Source organism: Aquarana catesbeiana, linkage group LG08, assembly GCF_042186555.1.
Source record: "Aquarana catesbeiana isolate 2022-GZ linkage group LG08, ASM4218655v1, whole genome shotgun sequence".
NCBI classification, from domain to species: domain Eukaryota; kingdom Metazoa; phylum Chordata; class Amphibia; order Anura; family Ranidae; genus Aquarana; species Aquarana catesbeiana.
This window is the reverse complement of record NC_133331.1, coordinates 9,601,832-9,627,067: the sequence shown is the minus strand read 5'-3', so window position 1 is coordinate 9,627,067 and position 25,236 is coordinate 9,601,832. Positions and strand designations below refer to the sequence as shown.

Sequence of the window (25,236 nt, the reverse complement as noted above, 5' to 3'; positions counted from 1 at the left end):
TTTCTCATTTATGATTATTATTAGCTCCATCTAGTGGCCATAATATGGGATTTCTCATTTATGATTATCATTAGCTCCATCTAGTGGTCATAATATAGTATTTCTCATTTATGATAATCATCAGCTCCATCTAGTGGCCTTTATGTGGGATTTTTCATTTATGATGCTCGTCAGCTCCATCTAGTGGCCATAATATGGAATTTCTCATTTATGATAATCATCAGCTCCATCTAGTGGCCATTGTGTGGTATTTCTCATTTACCATGATCCTCAGCACCATCTAGCGGCCATAATATGGAATTTCTCATTTATGATTATCATTAGCTCCATCTAGTGGCCATAATATGGGATTTCTCATTTATGATTATCATTAACTCCATCTAGTGGTCATAATATAGTATTTCTCATTTATGATAATCATCAGCTCCATCTAGTGGCCTTTATGTGGGATTTTTCATTTATGATGCTCGTCAGCTCCATCTAGTGGCCATAATATGGAATTTCTCATTTATGATGCTCGTCAGCTCCATCTAGTGGCCATAATATGGAATTTCTCATTTATAATAATCATCAGCTCCATCTAGTGGCCATTGTGTGGTATTTCTCATTTACCATGATCCTCAGCACCATCTAGCGGCCATAATATGGAATTTCTCATTTATGATTATCATTCGCTCCATCTAGTGGCCATAATATGGGATTTCTCATTTATGATTATCATTAGCTCCATCTAGTGGTCATAATATAGTATTTCTCATTTATGATTATCATTAGCTCCATCTAGTGGTCATAATATAGTATTTCTCATTTATGCTAATCATCAGCTCCATCTAGTGGCCATTACGTGGGATTTCACCACTCTTTTCTGAATGAATAGCATTTGACCTGTATAGGAAATAGAAACATTCGATTTTGCCCCATTCACACAGAACAAATGTATTTGCAGTATCACAGGTCAAATAGTTAAGTTTTTTTTTTTAATACACCCCTTTGCTTTTCAAGACAATGTTACCATTTTCTAGTAAATTTATAGGATTTTTCTTTAAAAATGAAACACTCTGGTTACAGAGCTCAACGGCACTGCCACCTGCTGGCGGCACAAGCACAGTGCAGCCATGGACATATAATGATTCTCCATGAAAACAGTGGTTGGATTTCTGTCCACCAAGAAAGACCTCCTCCAGCCAAAACTATAAACCTGCAGAGACGAAGGAAGAGTAAAAAACGTCTGTCAGGTTTGTCCACGACCCTACTGAGGAAATCCCAGCTCCCTTTTCTCCCTGTGACAACGGAACAAAGAATGAGGAGGAGCCGTTGTGACCAGGGAAAGGAGACATAGAGAATAATAAACCAGACAGAGGTTCTAACCCTTCCTGGTTTGTTCCAGTCTGGGGAGCCACTAGAGGGGGAAGATCTCTCTAGTGCAGGGGTCTCAAACCGGCGGCCCTCCAGCTGTTGCAGAACTACAATTCCCATGAGGTATTGCAAGGCTGACGGTTACAAGCATGACTCCCATCGGCAGAGGCATGATGGGACTTGTAGTTCCACAAACAGCTGGAGGGCCACCAGTTTGAGGCCCCCTGCACTAGAGAGATCTTCCCCCCCACTTTATTTTGAGGGAAATCCCACTAATGAGTACACAGAGTCTAATACAAACCTGACAGGGGCTCTATCCCTGCCTCACTTTGTCCAAAACTAAAAAAAAAAAAAACCCCGAAAAAGTTATGGCTGGAGTTCGGCTTTAAACAACAGTAGGCTCTCGGTGGGCGGGGCCACGTGGAATGCCACCTATGAAATAATGGGCCGGCATTTTGCCAGGTCCATTAGGAGGGTCTTGAGCTTAGGGTTACAATCTGATTGGACAGTCCCCTTTAGATCTACCATCAACCGTGTAGTGGAAGGGCCTGTCTGATTGGCTACAGATTGATTGGTTAGTTTAGGCAAGTCCTCATAGTTTTGGTAAATGTAAAGTTGCACAGTAACTCAAATAAGGGTGAGCCTGTGATTCCGGGACATGGTCCAGGACACGGCATCACCAGAACTGGAGGGGGTCCAAGATGCCGGACTGTCCCGGGGGGGGGGGGGGTCTGCACAAAGATTGGTGACTCTTATAATCAAGGCCAACTAAGTGAACCTTGTGAGAGCCACTCACCACCTCAATCCGACCCCCCGGAACCCCTCTCGCTAATGCTGACCTCCTGAAATTCGGTATCTGCATAGGGCTGGGGATGCCCCCCCCCCCCCTCCATGTCAGTGCTGGGATCTGGTGACGGGTCGTGTACTGAGAACTGCATTGTGGGAGGTGGCGGCGGGTGTGCCGGGGGGTGTCCCCTCTCCAGTGGTGGTCCAGGGCATGGTAAGAGGAGCCACCTTTTTAGTGTCTGGCTTGGTTGGGTCACTTTCAACACGGAGCCAAATCGGCAAAACGATCGGCAGTGGTGACAGGTACACTTTTACAAATAAATTATAAGCTGCGTATAAAGAAAAGGATAAAATGAATGACTTTTGGACTTTTTTAAATAGAGAATTCAGCGTCAGTAAAACTCAGATGAGACCTTTACAAGAGTCGTTACTTAATGTCTTATTAGGGATCTGATTGGTGGATGGAAGCAGCTTGTATTTTATAACTCAATATTTGTTTCCTTAATCCGGTTGTCTAATAAAGTGTCTGATATACCCCTCCCCCCCCCCATACACAGCTCATGATTCCTCAGCTTAGGCCGCTATTGGAAGGAGGAACGCGTTGGCATCACTGTATCATATATGCCACCTTTCCCTCTGCGGAGACAATTCTCACCTACTATACATTGATCAATGATGATGATGTAATTCTGAGGTTCTATTAAATTTATCAATAAAAAGAAATCCAACGTGTTTCGGGGGCTTCATCGCCCCTTCATCAAGGCTCGGCTAATGCATTTCGGAGGGCTTCATCGCCCCCTTCATCAGGGCTTCACTAATGCGTTTCGGGGGCTTCATCGCCCCCTTCATCAAGGCTCGGCTAATGCATTTCTGGGGCTTCATCGCCCCCTTCATCAGGTCTTCACTAATGAATTTCGGGGGCTTCATCGCCCCTTCATCAGGTCTTTACTAATGCATTTCGGGGGCTTCATCGCCCCCTTCATCAGGGCTCGTCTAATGCTTTTCAGGGGTTTCATCGCCCCTTCATCAGGGCTCTTCTCATGCATTTTGGGGGCTTCATTTCCCCCTTCATCAGGGCTCGTCTAATGCATTTCGGGGGCTTCATCTCCCTCTTCATCAGGGCTCATCTAATGCATTTCGGGGGCTTTATTGTCCTCTTCATCAGGGCTTCACTACTGCATTTCGGGGGCTTCATCGCCTCTTCATCAGGGCTCGTTGAATGAATTTCGAGGGCTTCATCGCCCCTTCATCAGGGCTTCACTAATGCATTTCAGGGGCTTCACTGCCCCCCTTCATCAGGGCTCACCTAATGCATTTCGGGGGCTTGATCGCCCCCTTCATCAGGGCTCATCTATTGCATTTGGGGGACTACATCACCCCATCATCAGGGCTTGTCTGTAATTAAAGCGGTGTTAAACTCGGGGCTGAGTCCTGCTGTCTGTGTCAATGGACGCAAATGCTTTCTGGTGCGCCTCCTGTTCCCTTTCATCCAGAGTGGGGGCGCTGTAATACAGGAGGTGTGTTTTTCACCAGGTGAAAAACACAAAAGAAAAGGAATGCAGCCGCTGCATGTAACGTTTGATAAGCTGCGATATATATGACGTTTTTGGTTTAACCAAAATTACCGAATAACAGACAAGCCCTGATGAAGGGGCGATGAAGCCCCCGAAACACTTTGGATTTCTTTTTTTGTTTCTTTAGATTGTATCCAAACATAATATCTCCTATAGGTTGCAGGGTGGAATAAACATGCCTATAAAGAAATAACATCTGATGATTTAGCGCCCTCTTTCAGGCACTTTATTAAATAAACCTGTATGCATGCTTTGCCCCTCCCCCCATCTCCAAAATGCCTTTGAAGGTCAATGTTGATCGATGATTGTCATCCTTAATACTTTGCTTTGTTCCGGTGATTTTCAGGCAATGTTCCCAACCAAAATAAAAAAGCCTTTAAACAGCGAATCCTCAAACTGTTGCCTTGCTGCGGTCCTCCGTCCACTCCTTCAGTCAGTGAAAGCAAGTGATTCGTTCTCCTTTCTTCTTCTGTGTGTTGTGGGGTTCCGGTGTTTGGCTCTGCATTGGTTGAAGCTGGACTTTAATGGTGGCCCCAATAGGAGCCTATGCATTGGCTTCCTCTCTGCTCCAGGGGGCGTAATAGAGCAGAGGGAGGATGTGCACCCAGTGGGGCCGCCAATAAAGTGAAGCTGTTGTATTGCCTTGCTTCTTTCGATTCAGGCAAAGATTTAATTATGTTAAAATACACTTGTATAAAAATATGTCATATTTTTATTATTATTAATATTATCAGTATTAATAATAATAATGATAATAATAATTATAATACAATTATGATAATAATGATGTTAATCATAATAAAAATTATGATAATGATGATAATAATAATATCATCATCAAAATTATTTTTTATTGTTATTATTTTTAATATTATTATTATTATTATCATCATTATTATTTTATTATTATTATCATTATCAGCATATTAATCATCATTATTATCATAAGTTTATCATCATTATTATTATTATTATTATTATTATTATTATTATTATTATTATCATCATCATTGTCATTTTTATTATCATTATTATCATCATCATCATCATTATCACAATTTTTTTATTATTATTATTATTATTATTACTATTATTATTAATGATGATGATAATAAAAAATTATGATAATGATGATGATAATGATAATATTAATATTATTATGATAATAATAATGCTGATAAGAATAATAATACAAATAATGATGATGATAATAATAATAATAATAATAATAATATTAGTAATAATAATAATGTTACTATTATTATTATTATTATTATTACCAATATTATTAATATTGTCATTATCATCATCATATTATTATTATTCAAGATTTCTATAGCGTCATCAATTTGTGCAGCACTTTACAATATAAAAGAAGATGGTAGTTACAATACAATAGAAGAGGGTTCAGAGGACCCTGCTCATAAGAGCTTACAATATAATAGGGTGGGACTTGATACACCTCTGTTAGGTTGGTTTTGGTGTTGTGACCCCCCCCCCCCCCCCCCCATTCCTCTGCCACTTACTGTAGCACAGCCAGGCAACCAATCAGAGCCCTCGATTCACTCTTCCGTGCTGCAGGGAGGCGGGCTACATACATAAACCTGCCCATACATACAGACAGTCTTCCAGGGGTGTAAAAATGTACACATGTGCGGATATCTACAGGTAGCCGTATTAAAATGATAAAATTCTGTTTGTAGGGGATTACTATTTTTTATTTTATTCATTTATTATTTTGCATACCTATAATAAAGCATCTGTAAGAAAGACTTTGAATCCTGCACATGACTGAAAAAGTAAAGTGTTTTCCTGATAGGAAAGGATAGGACAGGTGTAAATGATTTTTTTAATTTTTTATCTGAAATTACATTTTTTTTTAAAATATACTTGTATTTCTTATTCAAACGTAAATTCTGGTTGTGGGAGTGGGTCTCCAGTTTTTATTTATTTTATTTTATATTTAATTTAATTTTTTCATAATTATAATAAAGCATTTGTAAAAGGGGTTTGTGTATGACTGAAAAAGTTTCCTCAATTTAATTATCAAACAAATATTTGAAATCAGTTTTTTAAATTTTTAATTGAAATGTATATTTTTATTGAAATATAATTGTATTTTTACTTAAAATTTTTATTCTGATTGTGGGAGGTAGTACACGTTTTTTTTTTGTTTTTTTGTTTTTTTTTACAACTATAAATAAGCCTCTGTAAAAAAAGGTTTTGAATCCTAACACAACTTCACATGTGACTGAAAAAGTAAAATGTTTTCCCTAGGACATAGGTTTTAATTCAATTTTTTATTTTCTTAATTGCGTTATAGTTTTATTTTTAATTAAAATGTATATTCTGATTGTGGGGTGTTACTGCTTATTTATTTAGAACTATAATAAAGCATACATTAAAACGTTTTAATTTGATTTTTTAATTTTTAATTGAAATACAATTTTTAATTGCATAAAAACTGTATTTTTAATTAAAACTTATATTCTGATTGTGAGCTGTTACATTTATTTTTTCATTTATTTAATTTTTTTTCCATAACTATAATAAAGCATCTGAACCCTGATACAACATACAGTATCTCACAAAAGTAAGTACACCCTCAGTCACATTTTTGTGAATCTTTTCTTCTATCTTTTTCATGTGACAACACTGAAGAAATGACACTTTGCTACAATGTAAAGTAGTGAGTGTACAGCTTGTATAACAGTGTAAATTTGCTGTCCCCTCAAAATAACTCAACACACAGCCATTAATGTCTAAACCGCTGGCAACAAAAGTCAGTACACCCCTAAGTGAAAATGGGCCCAAAGTGTCAATATTTTGTGTGGCCACCATTATTTTCCAGCACTGCCCTAACCCTCTTGGGCATGGAATTCCTCAGAGCTTCACAGGTTGCCACTGGAGTCCTCTTCCCCTCCTCCATGATGACATCACAGAGCTGGTGGATGTTAGAGACCTTGCGCTCCTCCACCTTCTGTTTGTCCTGCTTGTCTTCAGCAAACTGTTTGTGGTCTTTCTTGTGCATCATCTTTAGAAGAGGCTTCCTTCTGGGACGACAGCCATGCAGACCAATTTGATGCAGTGTGCGGCGTATGGTCTGAGCACTGACAGGCTGACCCCCCACCCCTACAACCTCTGCAGCAATGCTGGCAGCACTCATACGTCTATTTCCCAAAGACAACCTCTGGATATGACGCTGAGCACGTGACCTCAACTTCTTTGGTGGACCATGGCGAGGTCTGTTCTGAGTGGAACCTGTCCTGTTATACCGCTGTATGGTCTTGACCACCGTGCTGCAGATCAGTTTCAGGGTCTTGGCAATCTTCTTATAGCCTAGGCCATCTTTATGTAGAGCAACAATTCTTTTTTTTTCAGATCCTCAGAGAGTTCTTTGCCATGAGGTGCCATGTTGAACTTCCAGTGACCAGTATGAGAGAGTGAGAGCGATAACACCAAATTTAACACACCTGCTCCCCATTCACACCTGAGACCTTGTAACACTAACAAGTCACATGACACCGGGGAGGGAAAATGGCTAATTGGGCCCAATTTGGAGATTTTCACTTAGGGGTGTACTGACTTTTGTTGCCAGAGGTTTAGACATTAATGGCTGTGTGTTGAGTTATTTTGAGGGGACAGCAAATTTACACTGTTATACAAGCTGTACACTCACTACTTTACATTGTAGACAAGTGTCATTTCTTCAGTGTTGTCACATGAAAAGATAGAAGAAAAGATTTACAGAAATGTGAGGGGTGTACTTACTTTTGTGAGATACTGTAACTCCACACTTGACTGAAAAAGTAAAATGTTCACCTCAGTTTAATTATAGGACGGATGTTTTATCCATTGGTTGTTTTTCTTTTAATAATTTATCTTTATTGAAATTTTCATCATAGACATTTGTAGAAATTTACAAAAAGAGGAAGAAAAAACAAAACAAAACAAAAGAACAAACAACACAATTCACAACATATAAATATACAGTATGGCTCATATTTAATGATATACCTATAGATCTTAACATAAATTCCCATAAGAAATATTGAAATTATTTTTAAAGTTTAAAGTTGAGATTAGCCTTTTTTTTTTTATAAATATGCATAAAAAAAAGTTAATTTATTGGCACGGTTTTAGTGGATCTTTTCATGAGTAAAAAATAAATGAAGCTTCATGCTCGTGTACAAATTAGCCGACATGAAATCAAACCGGGTTTTAATCTTGTTTAGTGAGAGATTAATTCCTTGGCAGGACGCGGAAGGAGGTGTAGTATTCTAGGTCAGAATGGTCATGTTACTCTGGATGACAGACGCCTTATAATGGGTAAAGTTGCATTATAATTGCACTCTGAACCATTAACCTTTGACCCCCCCCCCCAAAAACACAATAAATAAATTAATTAAATTAATAAATAATAAATTAAATAAAAAATACAAAATAAATTCTAAATTAAAAATGTTCATTTCCGCACACGGAACAAGCGGACTGTATACCAAGTTGTACTTAAAGTGTGAAAATCCTAACACTGAACTTCTCTTATTTGCTCCCCTCTGATCTCTTAAATATACCAATAAAAAATGTTTTATTGTATCTGTTCGATAAGTGCAGAAAAAAAAAATACTTGTTGATCCTACCAGAAATCCAGAGCTGCCTTGTGTCCTGTGCTCTTCCCATGGCCCTTGTCTGGGGGACTGTGTAATTAACATTGATCTTGTAGAAATGGGAGAGTGGGAGTGGTTGAGAATAGTTTAGCAAGACACAATGGGCAGGGCTGACATCACTGCTGTGTGTGCTGTCAACAGGCCGTAAGAGCTAACGGGTATTTTTCTGAACTTTTAGGATCTTTAAAGGTATAAAAATGTGCATTATAGGTCATATAAAGAGGGGGGGGTGGAGATGAAGAGGTTAATGTACAGGTTATATAAAGAGGGGGAGGGTGGAGATGAAGGGGTTAATGTACAGGTCATATAAAGAGAGATGGAGATGAGGGGGTTAATGTACAGGTCATATATGGGGGGTGGGGGGGGGGGTGGAGATGAAGGGGTTAATCTAAAGGCCATATAAAGAGAGATGGGGATGAAGGGGTTAATGGAAAGGTCATATAAAGAGGAGGAGGATAGAGATGAAGGGGTTAATGTACAAGTTATATAAAGAGGAGGAGGAGGAGGGGAAGGGGCTAATGTACAGATCATATACAGGGGGGGATGAAAGGGTTAATGTGCATTCATTACTTACAAAGATTACAAAGAAGGCGGGGGGAGCTCCCACTGTAAACGGTGGCATGTGACCACTGTGATTGGCCATCACAATTCACAAGGTACAGAGCCCCTCAGATTGGCTCTGTACTCTGTAGGTGCCGAGTCATTTAATGACAGCTCAGTAAATATCGATTGATTAGCAAAATGGCCTCCTGAGTTGTTTGCTCTATGGCTGTTTATAAACGGCAGTGAGGAAATCGGGGTCCACCATTCTGCTGTTTATAAGCATGCGGTGGTAGAACAAAGGTCAAAGCGTACCAGCAGATTGTCCCTCTCTATTGGTCCTGGTGACCACTGACCCCGGGCGGAAGAGTTTAAAGTTGTCTCTGGAGCAGAAGGTGAGGGAAAATCTTCCAAGTGTGACTGGAAATAAAGATAAGCTCGGACGAGAAAATGCCGGTTGCCAGTAGGCAGGAAAATGCCAGTTGCCAGTAGGCGGGAAAATGCCAGTTGCCAGTAGGTGGGAAAATGGCAGTTGGCGGGAAAATGCCAGTTGGCAGTAGGTGGGAAAATGCCAGTTGCCAGTAGGTGGGAAAATGCCGATTGCCAGTAGGTGGGAAAATGCCAGTTGCCAGTAGGTGGGAAAATGCCAGTTGCCAGTAGGCGGGAAAATGCCAGTTGCCAGTAGGTGGGAAAATGGCAGTTGGCGGGAAAATGCCAGTTGGCAGTAGGTGGGAAAATTATGGTTGCCAGTAGGTGGGAAATGCCAGTTGCCAGTAGGCGGGAAAATGCCAGTTGCCAGTAGGTGGGAAAATGGCAGTTGGCGGGAAAATGCCAGTTGGCAGTAGGTGGGAAAATGATGGTTGCCAGTAGGTGGGAAAATGGCAGTTGCCAGTATGCGGGAAAATGCCAGTTGCCAGTAGGCCGGAAAATGCCATATACCTGTAGTTAGTGGGGAAAAAATGTCCAAAGTCGGTAGTGGTTAGTGGGAAAAAAAACATTGCCGGCATCACTGCCTGTGGCAGGAGGAATGTCCTAACGTTAGTGAGGAGGAAAGCTGTCCTGGGGTCAATTAGAGGAAAATTTTCAGTGCCAGTGGCCCAAAAAATGCTTAGCATTGGTGGTCAGTGGAAGCCAATAATTGGATTGGTGCAAGGAAAGAAAATTCTGTCTGTAGTCAGTGGGGGGAAAGTTCTCAGCGCCAGTGGGATAAGCGGGGCAGGTAGAATGCCTTGACATTGATGGACAGTAGCGGAAAACTTAAAAAAAGCTTTGCTGCCCGTTGGGAGGTTGGTGGGGCACATGACCTAGGACATGAGTTGGGTTGAAATCCCGAGACAGTCCTGTGGAATTTGGGACAGTTGCGGGTATAGTTTGTGGACATCGTGGAAAATGGTTGAAAGCTCTGCCAGGTTTATATTCTGTGTCCCTAGCGGGGAGATACAACCTCAACAATTTGTGTTGGTAACCATTCTCATTGGGAACAGAAAATGAGGGGAAAACCTTCCTAGTGGGTCTCTGTGAAGGGCTGTTAAGGGAAATTTTCCTAGACCACCTCTAGATAGGAAGGCCATGTTACCTTTTAGACCAATAGGAAAGCTATGCTTCTAGATGAGTAGGAAGACCATTGTTCTTCTAGATGTACAGAAAGGCTGTGATCCCTTTGAAATGATAGGAAGACAATGCTTCTAGATGAATAGGAAGGCCATGCTTCTTCTAGATGTACAGAAAGGCCATGATCCCTTTGGACCGATAGGAAGTCTATGCTTCTAGATATATAGGAAGAACATGCTTCTTTTAGATGAGTAGGAAGACCATGCTTCTTCTAGATGTACAGAAAGGCTGTGATCCCTTTGAAATTATAGTAAGACAATGCTTCTAGATGAATAGGAAGGCCATGCTTCTTCTAGATGTACAGGAAGGACACGCTCTTTTTGGACTGATAGGAAGGCTATGCTTCTTCTAGATGTACAGGAAAACCATCCTTCTTCTATATGAATTGGAAGACCATGCTTCTTTTAGATGTACAGGAAGGCTATGATCCCTTTGGACCGATAGGAAGACTTTGCTTCTAGATGAATAGGAAGACCATGCTTCTTCTAGATGTACAGGAAGGCCATGATCCCTTTGGATCAATAGGTAGACTATGCTTCTAGATGAATAGGAAGACCATGCGCTATGCTTCTCGATGGATCAAGAAGGCCATACTCCATTTAGACGGATAGGAAAGCTATGCTTATAGATGAATAGGAAGACCATGCTTCTTCTAGATGTACAGGAAGGCTATGCTCCCTTTGGACCGATAGGAAGGCTATGCTTCTCGGTGAATAGGAAGACCATGCGCTATGCTTCTCGATGGATCAAGAAGGCCATACTCTATTTAGACGGATAGTAGAACTATGCTTATAGATGAATAGGAAGACCATGCTTCTTCTAGATGTACAGGAAGGCCATGCTCCCTTTGGAACGATAGGAAGGCTATGCTTCTCTGTGAATAGGAAGACCATGCTTTTTCTAGATGTATGGGAAGACCATGCTTCTTCTAGATATATAGAAAGGCCTTGCTCCTTTTGGACCAATAGGAAGGCTATGCTTCTCGATGGATCAAGAAGGCCATACTCCATTTAGACCGATAGGAAGGCTATGCTTCTAGATGAATAGAAAGACCATGCTTCTTTTGGATGTACCGGAAGGCCATGCTTCTTTTGGACTGATAGGAAGGCTATGCATCAAGATGAATAGGAAGACCATGCTTCTTTTGGATGTACCGGAAGGCCATGCTTCTTTTGGACTGATAGGAAGGCTATGCATCAAGATGAATAGGAAGACCATGCTTCTTCTAGATGTACAGGAAGACCATGCTTCTTCTGGGTGAATAGGAAGACCATACTTCTTCTAGATGAATAGGAAGACCATGCTTCTTCTTGATGTACAAGAAGGCCATGCTCCTTTTGGACCGATAGGAAGGCAATGCTTCTTAATGGATCAAGAAGGCCATACTCCTTTTAGACCGATAGGAAGGCAATGCTTCTTAATAGATCAAGAAGGCTTAGACCGATAGGAAGGCTATGCTTCTTCTAGCTAAGCAGGAAGGCCATGCTCCCTTTGGAATGACAGAAAGGCTATGCTTGTCGATGAATAGGAAGACCATGCTTCTTCTAGATTTAAAGGAAGGCCATGCTCCCTTTGGACTGATAGGAAGGCTATGCTTCTAGATGAATAAGAAGATCTTGCTTCTTCTAGATGTACAGAAAGGCCATGATCTCCTTGGACCAATAAGAAGGCTATGCTTCTAGATGGATCAAGAAGGCCATACTACTTTTATGCCAATAGGAAGGCTATGCTTCTTGATAAATAGGAAGACAATGCTTTTTTTGGTGTACAGGAAGGCCAGGCTACATTTGGACAGATAGGAAGGCTGGACAGATAGAAAAACTATGCTTCTTAATGAATTGGAAGATCATGCTTCTAGATGTACAGGAGGGCCATGCTCCCTTTGGACCCATAGGAAGGCTGGACATAGGAAGGCTATGCTTCTAGAAGAATAGGAAGTCCATGCTTTATCTAGATGAATGAGAAGGTCATGCTATCTTTGGAGTAATAGGAAGACTATGCTTCTAGATGAATAGAAAGTCCATGCTTTATCTAGATGATTGGGAAGGCCATGCTATCTTTGGAGTAATAGGAAGGCTATGCTTCTTGATGGGTCAAGAAGGTCATACTCCTTTCAGACCAATAGGAAGGCTATGTTTCTCAATGAATAGGAAGACCAAGCTTCTAGATGTACAGGAAGGCCATTCTCCCTTTGGACCGATAGGAAGGCTATGCTTCTCGATGGTTCAAGAAGGCCATACTGCTTTTATACCAACAGGAAGCTATGCTTCTAATTTTAGACTGATAGGAAGACCATCTCCTTTTAGACCGATAGGAATACCGTGATGCTTCTGGATGTACAGGAAGGCCGTGCTCCCTTTGGACTCATGTTCCTCTAAGATGGATGGGAAGGGGGGTAGGGAGAGCAGTAAAACCTGGCAGAGGTTCTAACCCTTCGGCTGGAGTTCTGTTTTCAGCATCAGTGTTAATCTAAGAACCTTATTTTCTTCTGGAGCGTTTATCAGTTATTTTTTCTACATTAAATTAATTTGATCCAAGGTTTACAATTTACCTTTAAATATTGTAGACAGGCCCAATGCGATCTTAAAGCTGACCTTTTAGTAAAACACAAGGTCTGTTCACATTGCCCGGGCCCCCCTCCCTCCAAAAGTTAGATTTTACTCTCCCCCCGCCTTCCATGTTGTTGGCTGTAACGTTGCCGTCCCTCCAGGAGGATCCCTAACGAATGCAGAGCAGATGAACTCTCTCATGAAGGTACTTCAGTCCATTGCAAGAGCATTTTCTCACAAGATTTCAGCTGCTCTGTATTCCCCAGGATCCCACCGGAAGAGGTTGTGACGTCACCTTTGCCTAGGCACTGCGGGCAGGCGCCGGGGCTGTGTAAGCAGACCTTGTGTTTTACCCCAAGATCCAGTTAAACAAATGGAAGCTTGTCTGCATTCAACCGGGTAACATCTGCCTCTCCTCTTTCAGACAGCATAGAAGATGAGTTTGAACTGTCTACGGTTTGCCATCGTCCAGAAGGGCTTGAACAGCTACAAGAACAATCCAAATTCACCAAAAAAGAACTTCAGGTTCTATACCGAGGCTTTAAAAATGTGAGTAAGTGGATTCATTACAGACCACGGGATGGTTTTGGTTACTGGTAATATAGTATAGTACTGGTATATAGAGAATTCTACAAGAATACGTAAAATTGTTACCATTCTTACCGTAATTTTCCTTTCCTGGAAAGGGGTCAGAGGGGTGGAGCTGACCCATTCGTAGGCTGACATGATTAGCACAGGAAAGCCAGTTTTCCAGCAGGCCCGTTCGACAGATACTGGTCATTAAACCCACTTCTGTTGAACAGACAGTGGCAGTGGCGGCTGGTGCTCAAAATTGTAAACAAACTGAAAAATTCTGAAAAATACTTTAAAAAAAAAACATCAAATGCAGCCACTGTGCCAATCATATGCAGCCACTGTGCCAATCATATGCAGCCACTGTGCCCATCAAATGCAGCCACTGTGCCCATCAAATACAGCCACTGTGCCAATCATATGCAGCCACTGTGCCAATCATATGCAGCCACTGTGCCCATCAAATGCAGCCACTGTGCCCATCAAATACAGCCACTGTGCCAATCATATGCAGCCACTGTGCCCATCAAATGCAGCCACTGTGCCCATCAAATGCAGCCACTGTGCCCATCAAATACAGCCACTGTGCCCATTATATGCAGCCACTGTGCCCATCAAATACAGCCACTGTGCCCATCAAATGCAGCCACTGTGCCCATCATATGCAGCCACTGTGCCCATCAAATGCAGCCACTGTGCCAATCATATGCAGCCACTGTGCCTATCAAATAAAGCCACTGTGCCCATCAAATGCAGCCACTGTGCCCATCAAATACAGCCACTGTGCCCATCAAATGCAGCCACTGTGCCCATTATATGCAGCCACTGTGCCCATCATATGCAGCCACTGTGCCTATCAAACACAGCCACTGTGCCCATCAAATACAGCCACTGTGCCCATTATATGCAGCCACTGTGCCCATTATATGCAGCCACTGTGCCCATCAAATACAGCCACTGTGCCCATCAAATGCAGCCACTGTGCCCATCAAATGCAGTCACTGTGCCCATCAAATGCAGCCACTGTGCCAATCATATGCAGCCACTGTGCCTATCAAATACAGCCACTGTGCCCATCAAATGCAGCCACTGTGCCAATCATATGCAGCCACTGTACCCATCAAATGCAGCCACTGTGCCCATTATATGCAGCCACTGTGCCCATCAAATGCAGCCACTGTGCCCATCATATGCAGCCACTGTGCCCATCAAATACAGCCACTTTGCCATCAAATGCAGCCCCTGTGCCCATCATATGCAGCCACTGTGCCCACCAAATACAGCCACTGTGCCCATCATATGCAGCCAGGCGCATCCCCCGGCTGTCCCTTTAACCAACCCCCCCCCCCCACGGCCGGTCCAGCGGCACTTACCGCTCGTGTGGCGGGTCTCTGCTCATCTCCTGGAGTGACGGGGCTCTCCTGCTCTTCTTCTGCAGTGGCAGGAAGCTGCGACTCCTGTGTCTGCTCGGCTCCTCAGGCTTCCTCCGCCAAAGCGTTATTCATCCAATAGGATTGCTTAGACAGGGCTCACTGACCTGCCACCTGATTGGCAGGGAGGAACGTTATTGTGAAAATAGCGAAAATTCATTCGCCATGCCACACAACAGGGTGGGATCGGGACAAGTGCTCTGCTCCCTGAGCCCACCCTATTTTGGAGCCTATTAGAGCCTCTGGCTCTAATCACATGCTTCAAAATACACCCCCCAGCCTATCCCCGCCATAGTAATTCATGTGTCCGGCGTCCTGAAAGGGGCCGGGCACATGAATCGGGAAGGCGGCGGAGGTGTAAGGGGGGGGTGGCGCCCGTGCGCCCACAATGCACAGGCCGCCACTGAACAGCGGTACATACCTGCCCCTTGTCAGTGCAAATTAATATCAGCCAGTTCATTCTCAACTGATGGCCTATAAAAAAGGTGTCTCATTACCAAAGTGTCACACAAGAAAACATCTCATGATGGTTCAAAGCAAAGAGCTCTCTCAAGGCCTTCTCAACCTTATTGTTGCAAAAGCACCGCCTAGGGATTGGCTAAGCTCCCTTAAATATGCATAAAAACCCTTCTAGCCTCCGCCCTCCAGCTTCCAGAACGTTCTCCAACTTTCCAGAACCAGGGAGAGGCACCAGAGAGCTGCCTGCATGAGTCATTCATCCCTGAACTCCAGTAAACCCTGACCCAGATGAAGACTCACAGGGTTCAAACATGAGTCATTTATCCCTGCACTCCAGTAAACCCTGACCCAGATGAAGACTCACAGGGTTCAGACATGAGTCATTTATCCCTGAACTCCAGTAAACCCTGACCCAGATGAAGACTCACAGGGATTAGACATGAGTCATTTATCCCTGAACTCCAGTAAACCCTGACCCAGATGAAGACTCACAGGGTCCAGACATGAGTCATTCATCCCTGAACTCCAGTAAACCCTGACCCAGATGAAGACTCACAGGGTTCAGACATGAGTCATTCATCCCTGAACTCCAGTAAACCCTGACCCAGATGAAGACTCACAGGGTTCAGACATGAGTCATTCATCCCTGAACTCCAGTAAACCCTGACCCAGATGAAGACTCACAGGGATTAGACATGAGTCATTTATCCCTGAACTCCAGTAAACCCTGACCCAGATGAAGACTCACAGGGTTCAGACATGAGTCATTCATCCCTGAACTCCAGTAAACACTGACCCAGATGAAGACTCACAGGGTTCAGACATGAGTCATTCATCCCTGAACTCCAGTAAACCCTGACCCAGATGAAGACTCACAGGGTTTAGACATGAGTCAGAATGTCCATTTTCCTGCACTCACACTAGTAGCACACTAGAGGGCGCCACACATTTTTATGCATTTTTTAAAACCTCTGTTTTTAACGTGAATTGTTAGACGGAGGTCAATGTGTCTTTGTTGAGCAGGAAGCCTCAGGGCATTTTAGGGGGGGGGGGCTGTCAGGTAGGCTGTATGGGGCCCCCGTGATTTCTAACAGCAGCCCTGACTGTTGGTCACTGTTCTCCTTGCTGGAGGCTATGACATGAGGAAGAAAAGCCCTGCCTCTTCCAAGATGGACGCTTCCACACAGACACACACTGCAGAGAAAAGCATAGTAAGTCAATTATCGGGAAAAGATTAACGGGGGAGACCACAGGCAATACTGATGACTTGCTATTTGGCACAGCTTCCAGAGTTCCTTTTTATTGGATGGAGGAGGAGGAGAGAGCACAACCTCTCTTCCTCCTCCTCTTTCTTCCACCAGGGGGTCCAACAACCGTCCCACCAGTCCAGGCGTGATTTTTTTTCTCTGTGTGACTTGCAGATCTGTCAGGTTTAGCAGGTTAGAGCCGCAGCGGGTATGCAGTTTACACCTTCTGAATTCACATGTTGCCTGATCAGAGTAGTGACACAAAATAAATAAGCCAGAGACAGCCAGGCAATTCGCATTTTCAAGAAGGCAGCAATGGCAGCCCACATACCTTCACCGGCCACTTTATTAGGGCCACCTTGCTAGCACCGGGTTGGACCCCTTTGGCCTTCATTCTTGGTGGCATAGATACAACAAGATGTTGGAAACGTTCCTCAGAGATTTCGCTCCATAGTGACCTGATAACATCACACAGTTGCTGCAGATTTGTCGGCTGCACATCCATGATGCTAATCTCCCGTTCCACCACATCACAAAGGTGCTCTATTGGATGAGATGTGGTGAGTGTGGAGGACATTGGAGTACAGGGACCTCATTGTCCAGTGGTGAGATGATTGGAGCTTTGTGACATGGTGCATTATCCTGCTGGAAGGAGCCATCAGAAGATGGGGACACTGTATTCATAAAGGGATGGACATGGTCAGCAACAATACTCAGGTAGGTCGTGGTGATTAAACCATGATCAATTGGTACTAAGGGGCCCAAAGTGTGGCAAGAAAATACCCCCCCCCCCACACCATTACACCCCCACCACCAGCCTGAACCGATGATACCCCATCCCCCACACCATTACACCCCCACCACCAGCCTGAACCGGTGATACCCCATCCCCCACACCATTACACCCCCACCACCAGCCTGAACCGGTGATACCCCATCCCCCACACCATTACACCTCCACCACCAGCCTGAACCGGTGATACCCCATCCCCCACACCATTACACCCCCACCACCAGCCTGAACCGGTGATACAAGGCAGGATGGATCCATGCACCAAATTCTGACCCCACCATCTGAATGTCGCAGCTGAAATAAAGACTCATCAGACCAGGCAATGTTTCTCCAATCTTCTATTATCCAATTTTGGTGATCCTGTGCGAGTTGTAGCCTCAGTTTAGTGTTCTTATCTGACAGGAGTGGCCCCCGGTGTGGTCTTCTGCTGCTGTAGCCCATCTGCTTCAAGGTTGGATGTGTTGTGTGTTCAGAGATGGTATTCTGCATACCTTGGGTGTAATGAGTGGTTATTTGAGTTGCTGTTGCCTTTCTATCATCTGGAACCAGTCTGCCCATTCTCCTCTGACCTCTGACATCAACAAGGCATTTTCCTCCACACAACTGCCGCTCACTGGATATTTTCTCTTTTTCCCACCATTCTCTGTAAACCCCGAGAGATGGTTGTGTGTGAAAATCCCAGAAATACTCAGACCAGCCCGTCTGGCACCAACAACCATGTCACGTTCAATGTCACCTACATCCCCTTTCTTCCCCATTCTGATGCTCGGTTTGAACTTCAGCAAGTCGTCTTTGTAATGATATCAAGTACGGGACATGAAAAGCTGTAGCTAGCTGCCATCTTGTGTGGAAGTAGCCATGACAGTTTGGCTAACCATGTAACCTCACAGAGAACTCTGAACTCCGTCCTCCCCATCTTAGGAATTCAAAGCTTTTTAAGTTCAACAGAAAAGGTTATCTCAACAGAGAAAACAGAACCAGGTTAGGTCAGTAGAAAACATTTGTTGTAAGGGCAATGTTCAGGCCTGTCGTAAAACTGTCACCCTCCCCATTCAGAGACCTAACAGGCCTCGGTTGTAAAAATGTCTGAATACACTTCAGTAGAATAAGTATGAAATTTCAGCATGTTTCATAACTTCTGACTTAGTAATAGCACAGCCATAATCTGGACACATTTAGCTTCCTCAGATAATATGGAACGTTTCAAGTCCAGACACCCCTATGTCAGGTCATATGGGAAACCCCTGGGACCACTTATTCCTCCAAAGCAGGCTATACGTTATAGATATGGCATGTTTAGACTTGTTTTGAAGGAAATCTCAAGTTGAATAATAATATGGATATTTGGAATCTGTAAACACTATAGATTCAGATATATGATATGTATTACAAAATCTACCTGGGACGTGGTCAGGAGTGTAGACACCTCCCAGCAACCAACCCCTAAACAAGATGGCCAGATGATTGGTTACTGGTCGCTTTCAACACCCCCTTTGATTTGACAGAAAAGAGGAGATGCCAAGACAATGGGCAGTTCTCCTTTTACCATCCAAGAAGAAACATCTGCCAAGTTGAGAACCGATTACCTAGCTCATCGATCGAACTCTGATCAACCCTCGGACATTAATTGCAAGTATTCTTCCTTCCCAATTCTACCTTATTGCTTTGTGGCTGTATATTGTCTTTATCTTTTTGAAACATCTTTTTTCTGTAAATATTTTATTTGCATCAACTTTGACCTTTTCATAATAAACCCTTATGTTGAAAAGTGTTAACCTTGTCTCTAAAGCTCCTAATGCAAGCTATAAACGAACCTGCCTCTTGAAGGGCGCTACTGTTGTAGAGTAAGACTCTGAGCAGACCTGTCTGTGGTGGCAGTGTGTGTGGCAGACGCTTATTCTAAAATTATAATTGGTATTGCTAAATTACGAGTCTCCCCCGGCTCAGTCTTTTAAACGGGGGTGGTGGCAGTTAAAGGGCTAATTGTGTAATTAGCCCAGTGACAATCACTCTCAGGCTGCTCGCACCTAGATTGTGGTCCCGCAAGCTGGAAAATCTTTGTGCTGGGCGCAGCTTAGAGTGGCATTGTTACGTAAGTGACAGCGTGGTGTGAGGTTGGCCGGTCCTTTGTCGCGAGTTAGCGAGGAGGGCAGGGATCTGACACCCGCGTTCGTCACAGTCTTCGCCGCGTCTAGATGCCTCAATGCATTGAGTTGCCGCCATGTGATTGGCTAATTAGCAATTTTGTGTTGCCAAGCACTTGAACAGGTGTACCTAATAAAGTGGCCGGTGAGTGTATATTTTTCACCGTTAAACATACGGGCTCTTTCCTTCACACGGTTAGCAGCATTTTTTTTTCCTGCCATTGCCCACAGATGGAGAACGATCGGAGTGTCTGAACGTGAATTATTAAGGGGACTTATAATGACCCCTCTGTCAACTTCTAAGGTTCTCTGTTCCAATTTTTTTTCTCTCTGTCCACCACTGAATTTTAACGAGCGCCGAACAAAGCTTCGATTTCAGACCAACTGATACCGAACAGCGACCGAAGGTCCTTCAAATGGCCTACGCTTTAATTATATATATGGAAGGCGTCTCAACCTCCGATTTATTATTTAGATATAGACTGAGGTCAGATTTTGACTATTTATCTCTCTACTGAACACCGTGATGGAAAATCACAGCTTCAAATGACCGTAAAACATTTATACACTATAGGGCCAAAAACCACATGGACCTCTCTCCCGAAATTTTGAGCTCAGTTGTTTCTCCAACAGTTGTGTCCTGTGAAAGCAACTTTATACAAAGACACGGGGAGACAATCGTGCTCCTCCAACCTTCTGGGCAGGGCTGGACTTACCATTGGGCTTGACTGGGCTCAAGCCCATGGGCCCCGCCCAATAGGGGGCCCCGCGGGCCCCAGCCGAGTGTACTCAGCTATACTCGGCTAGTTCCGCCCACAGTCACGCCTAGTCCCGCCCTTTGATGGACATAACACAGGGACTGGGCGTGACTGTGAGCAGAGCTAGCCGAGTACACTCGGCTATGTATGTATATCGGCGGCGCTCGGCTCCGCTCACAGTCACGCCCAGTCCCGCCATTGGACCTGTGTTATGTCCATCATAGGGCGGGACTGGGCGGGACTGCCAGAGGAGCCAAGAAAAGCCGACAGGAGCCGAGATACCGGCTCTGTGTATCTCAGCAGCGCCATATTTAAACTGCAGTGACACTGACAAGTCACTGCAGTTTAACTGCAGCCTGGGCAAGGCTGCAAATGACACGGACAAGGCTGCAGATGGAGGCTGCAAGGCTGCAAATGACACGGACAAGGCTGCAGATGGAGGCTGCAAATGACATGGACAAGGCTGCAGATGGAGGCTGCAAATGACACTGACAAGGCTGCAAGGCTGCAAATGACACTGACAAGGCTGCAAATGAAACTGACAAGGCTGCAAGGCTGCAAATGACACTGACAAGGCTGCAAGGCTGCAAATGACACTGACAAGCCTGCAAGGCTGAAAATGACACTGATAAGGCTGCAAATGACACTGACAAGGCTGCAATGTCACTGGGCAAGGCTGCAAATGACACGGACAAGGCTGCAGATGGAGGCTGCAAGGCTGCAAATGACACGGACAAGGCTGCAGATGACACTGACAAGGCTGCAAATGACACTGACAAGGCTGCAAGGCTGCAAATGACACTGACAAGGCTGCAAGGCTGCAAATGACACTGACAAGCCTGCAAGGCTGCAAATGACACTGATAAGGCTGCAAATGACACTGACAAGGCTGCAATGTCACTGGGCAAGGCTGCAAATGACACTGACAAGGCTGCAAATGACACTGGACAAGCATGCAGATGGATGCTGTGCAAGGCTGCATTGATGAGCATTTAAATGTAAGTTTTTTTCCTTAAATAGTTTTTTTTCTTAAAATTCCTTAAACTCTTATCTTGAGGTTTGCTGATTGGTTATTGGCAGTTACGTAGTGCCTCATTTACTGCCGTTGAGAAAACCTGTCTGCATTAGACAGTGATGTAATGGCGGACAAACGGTATCAGAGTGGCGCGCTTAAAAGAAAACTAAAGGTTTAAAGTAATGTATAGAAGGTAGGGCCCGAAAGTGACTCAAGCCCAGGGGCCCCCACCACCGTAAGTCCTGTCCTGCTTCTGGGATGTCAGAAACCATGAAATCAGGCAGAGACAGAAGTACAGTTAAATCACACTTGTTTAATAATAAAAGTAAAAAGAACAAACGTAGTCAAAACATAGCCAGAGTTCAGTAACCGGAACGGAAAGTCAGCCAAGCCAGAAGTCAGGGATCAATGTAGTGGAAACAGCAAGCAGGATCTGGTGTCAGAAAGGGATGTCAGCAAAGCAAGTCTTTAAACTGGAACGCAGGAGATAGTCTCTGTGATGTTGACCAAGGCGAAGGCAGAGATCCACTGGGCTGGACGGCTTAAGTAGGCAGGACTGATGAGCAGGATCATCAACAGGTGAGTAACTGTGCTGGCAATTAGCCGACGGCTGAGCGGCCAGCTCAGAGAAGGAAGGGCTGAGACCAGCCCTGACATGGGAACAGTTTGGTGAAGGCCCGTTTCTGTTCCAGCATGGCGAAACGCCAGGGGCCCGGTTGCAAGTGCGACCCTTGTGACCCTGGTAGTTCTGCCACTGGTGTCAGTAGTTTTTGTATTTTTTTTTTAATTCTTACATTTTATTTTTTACTATTATCTAAAAAAACTAATTTACAATATTTTGGGACCCCATTTGGGGGGGCTTTGGTGAGATATCAGGGGTCCAAACAGAACTCTGATGTTCCACCTTTGAGACAGAGAATGGAGATTGAGGACAATGTCCTTCTCTGCAGCCTCGGCTGCCACAGAATGAATGGACAGGAATGGCTCTGTACAGAGATTCCCCTTCGTTCACAAACTGAAACATAGTAAACACAGCTTACTACGTTTCAGTTATGAATGGACAGAGTCAGTGATCGGTACCAATCACTGACTCTCCACTCGGAAAAGGAAGGGGCTGGTAAATGTTACATTACACGGCCTGTTCCCCGCTCCCCATCCTAACAGCATCCCCCGCATCAGCTGGTGGGAGAGGAGAGAGCTGGGGGGGGGGGGAGGGAAGGCCAGGAGAGAGAAGGTAGGGGCGGCACGACCACTGTGGGCTCACCGCGCCGCCCCCCCTGTCCATGCCACGCCGCCCTCCCTATCCATGCGCCCTGCTATGGCGGGGGTGGGCGGGGGGGTGTTTTGTGAAGCACTGATTAGAGCCAGAGGCTCTAATAGGCTTCAAAATAGGGTGGGCTCGGGGCGCAGAGCATTGCATCCGGAGCCCACCCAGGTGTGTTGCAACAGCGAATTAATATTCGCTGTTGCAACACTTATCCTCCTCTCAGCCAATCGGGAAGCGGGTCTGATACCCGTCATCCGATTGGCTGAAAGGACAGACGCTCCTATTGGATGCCTAGGAGGAGGGGAGGAGACGCACGGCAAAATCGAGGTGGAAAAGAGCCGCTGGCCCATGCCCAATCCCTGTCGCTGCTTGGTGCCCTGATCCCCGCCGTTCCTCGGATGCCCGCCGATACCCAATCCCACGCTGCCTGGTGCCCCGTTCCCGCCGCTCTTCGGGTGCCCGATCCCCACCGCTGCTTGGTGCCCGGAATCCCCGCCACTCCTCGGATGGCCGCCAATGCCCAATCCCCGCCGATGCCCGCTGCCTAGATGGGGTAAGTGGCGGTGACCGACCGGCAGACAGCGGGGGGGGGGGGGAAATGGGGGGGTTTGATGTGCCACGGGGGGAGGTGGTTGTTTGCCGCCCCCCCCCCAAACAAAAGCCACCAGCCGCCACTGGAGCAGGGGGGCTGGGAAAGAGCTCAGGGGGGCTGAAGAGCATACAGGGGGGCAGCAGAAAAAATCTGGATAGTAGGAGTAGCAGGGGCAGCTGCATATAGAGTAACCAACCTCTCAATTTTCTTCCTGCAGCCACTGAATTCCTGCTTCTCCTCCTTTCTCTCCCATAGGAGGAAACTGAAGAGATCAGTTTCTCTATATGCAGCTGCCAACGCCGCTCCTCCAATCTAGGCGTACTGGGGGTGGCACACGCATTTGCTACCCCTGCGACCCCTGTAGGTACTCCCCTGGGATGAGTGTTGTTTGGAGGAACTTATGTATCCTGCACAGAGCCCTGACCTCAACCCTCCGATCCCCTCCATTTTCCTGCTGCATCCGCTGAAATCCCGCTTCTCCTCCTCTCCTTCGCGCAGGCATTCAGATCGATAACGATCACTGACTCTGTCCATTCAGAACCGAAGCATTATAAACTGTGTTTACTATGCTTCAGTTCACGAATGAATGGGAAGCCTCTGTCCTCAATCTCCTTTCTCTGTCTCAAAGGTGAAACATCAGAGGTCTGTTTAGACCCCTGATATCGCACCAAAGCCCCCCCCCCCCACCCCCCAACTGGGCTCCCAAAATTTGTTTTTTAAATAATAGTAAAAAATAAAATGTAAAAAAGAAAAAAAATACAAAAACTACTGACACCAGTGGCAGAACTAACAGGGTCACTGATATCGCACCAAAGCCCCCCCCCCCCAACATGGCCCCTAAAAAAATAAATAAATAAATGTAAATCGTAAAAGATAATTACATAACTAAAATGGTAAAAAAATAAAATAACAAAAATAAGAAACAATTGGAACCAGTGGTGGGACTACCAGGGTCGCACTTGCACAGCTTCCACCACCGGGCTCGGAGGGAAGGGCCTTGGCCCCGGGGGGGGGCGGTCGGGGGGGGGGCCCTTTATGCTCGGTGTCTCGCCCATGCACAGGTGGAGATTTGGTGACTTCTTTCATATTACATGTGGCCATATTGTTGGGAGATCTCTCAGGGGTTTGGCATCTTCTGAGGGTAGGTACATGTTGTCTATGCGACATAGAATAAAATGAAATGGTTACACCAAAGAATACGTTTGTTCTAAGGAATGGCGCAGTGTTAAGGCATGGCGCAGTGTTAAGGAATGGCGCAGTGTTAAGGCATGGCGCAGTGTTAAGGAATGGCGCAGTGTTAAGGCATGGCGCAGTGTTAAGGCATGGCGCAGTGTTAAGGCATGGCGCAGTGTTAAGGCATGGCGCAGTGTTAAGGCATGGCGCGGTGTTAAGGAATGGCGCAGTGTTAAGGCATGGCGCAGTGTTAAGGCATGGCGCGGTGTTAAGGAATGGCGCAGTGTTAAGGAATGGCGCAGTGTTAAGGAATGGCGCAGTGTTAAGGAATGGCGCAGTTTGGGGCGGCTAGGAAAGGATCAGTTTCTGTTAAACTGTTCAACTTGCAACATTTAGATACAATTCAGATATTCTGATTTCTTGTCACAGGAATGTCCCAGTGGCATCGTCAATGAAGATAACTTCAAACAAATCTACTCCCAGTTCTTTCCACAGGGAGGTAAGATGTACTCGTCATTATTAAGCATTATCATTATCATTGTGGGTGATGATTATTACACCGGTGGTGATGAACCCAGACAATTCAGAGTGCATGATGATAAATGACATGAGCGGGGTGAAGAGGACATCCGCAGTGAGAGCTGCATTCAGCAGATCCCAATTTATAGATAGATGAAGAAAATCTTAACACTTTCTGTAACA

General features: G+C 44.8%; 1 protein-coding gene across 5 annotated transcripts in view; it reads left to right on the top strand.

Annotated features, from left to right (window-relative positions):
• Positions 1 to 25,236, top strand: part of KCNIP2 (potassium voltage-gated channel interacting protein 2) — a 533,119-nt gene that overhangs the window by 477,831 nt on the left and 30,052 nt on the right. For 4 of the 5 annotated variants that reach the window (XM_073595497.1, XM_073595495.1, XM_073595493.1 and 1 more), the window contains exons 2-3: positions 13,508 to 13,632; positions 24,964 to 25,033. In XM_073595497.1, the coding sequence (XP_073451598.1) occupies positions 13,508 to 13,632; positions 24,964 to 25,033 (195 nt within the window). Of the gene's footprint in view, positions 1 to 4,062; positions 4,159 to 13,507; positions 13,633 to 24,963; positions 25,034 to 25,236 lie in introns of all 5 variants that reach the window. The other variant, XM_073595494.1, reaches the window with a different exon arrangement.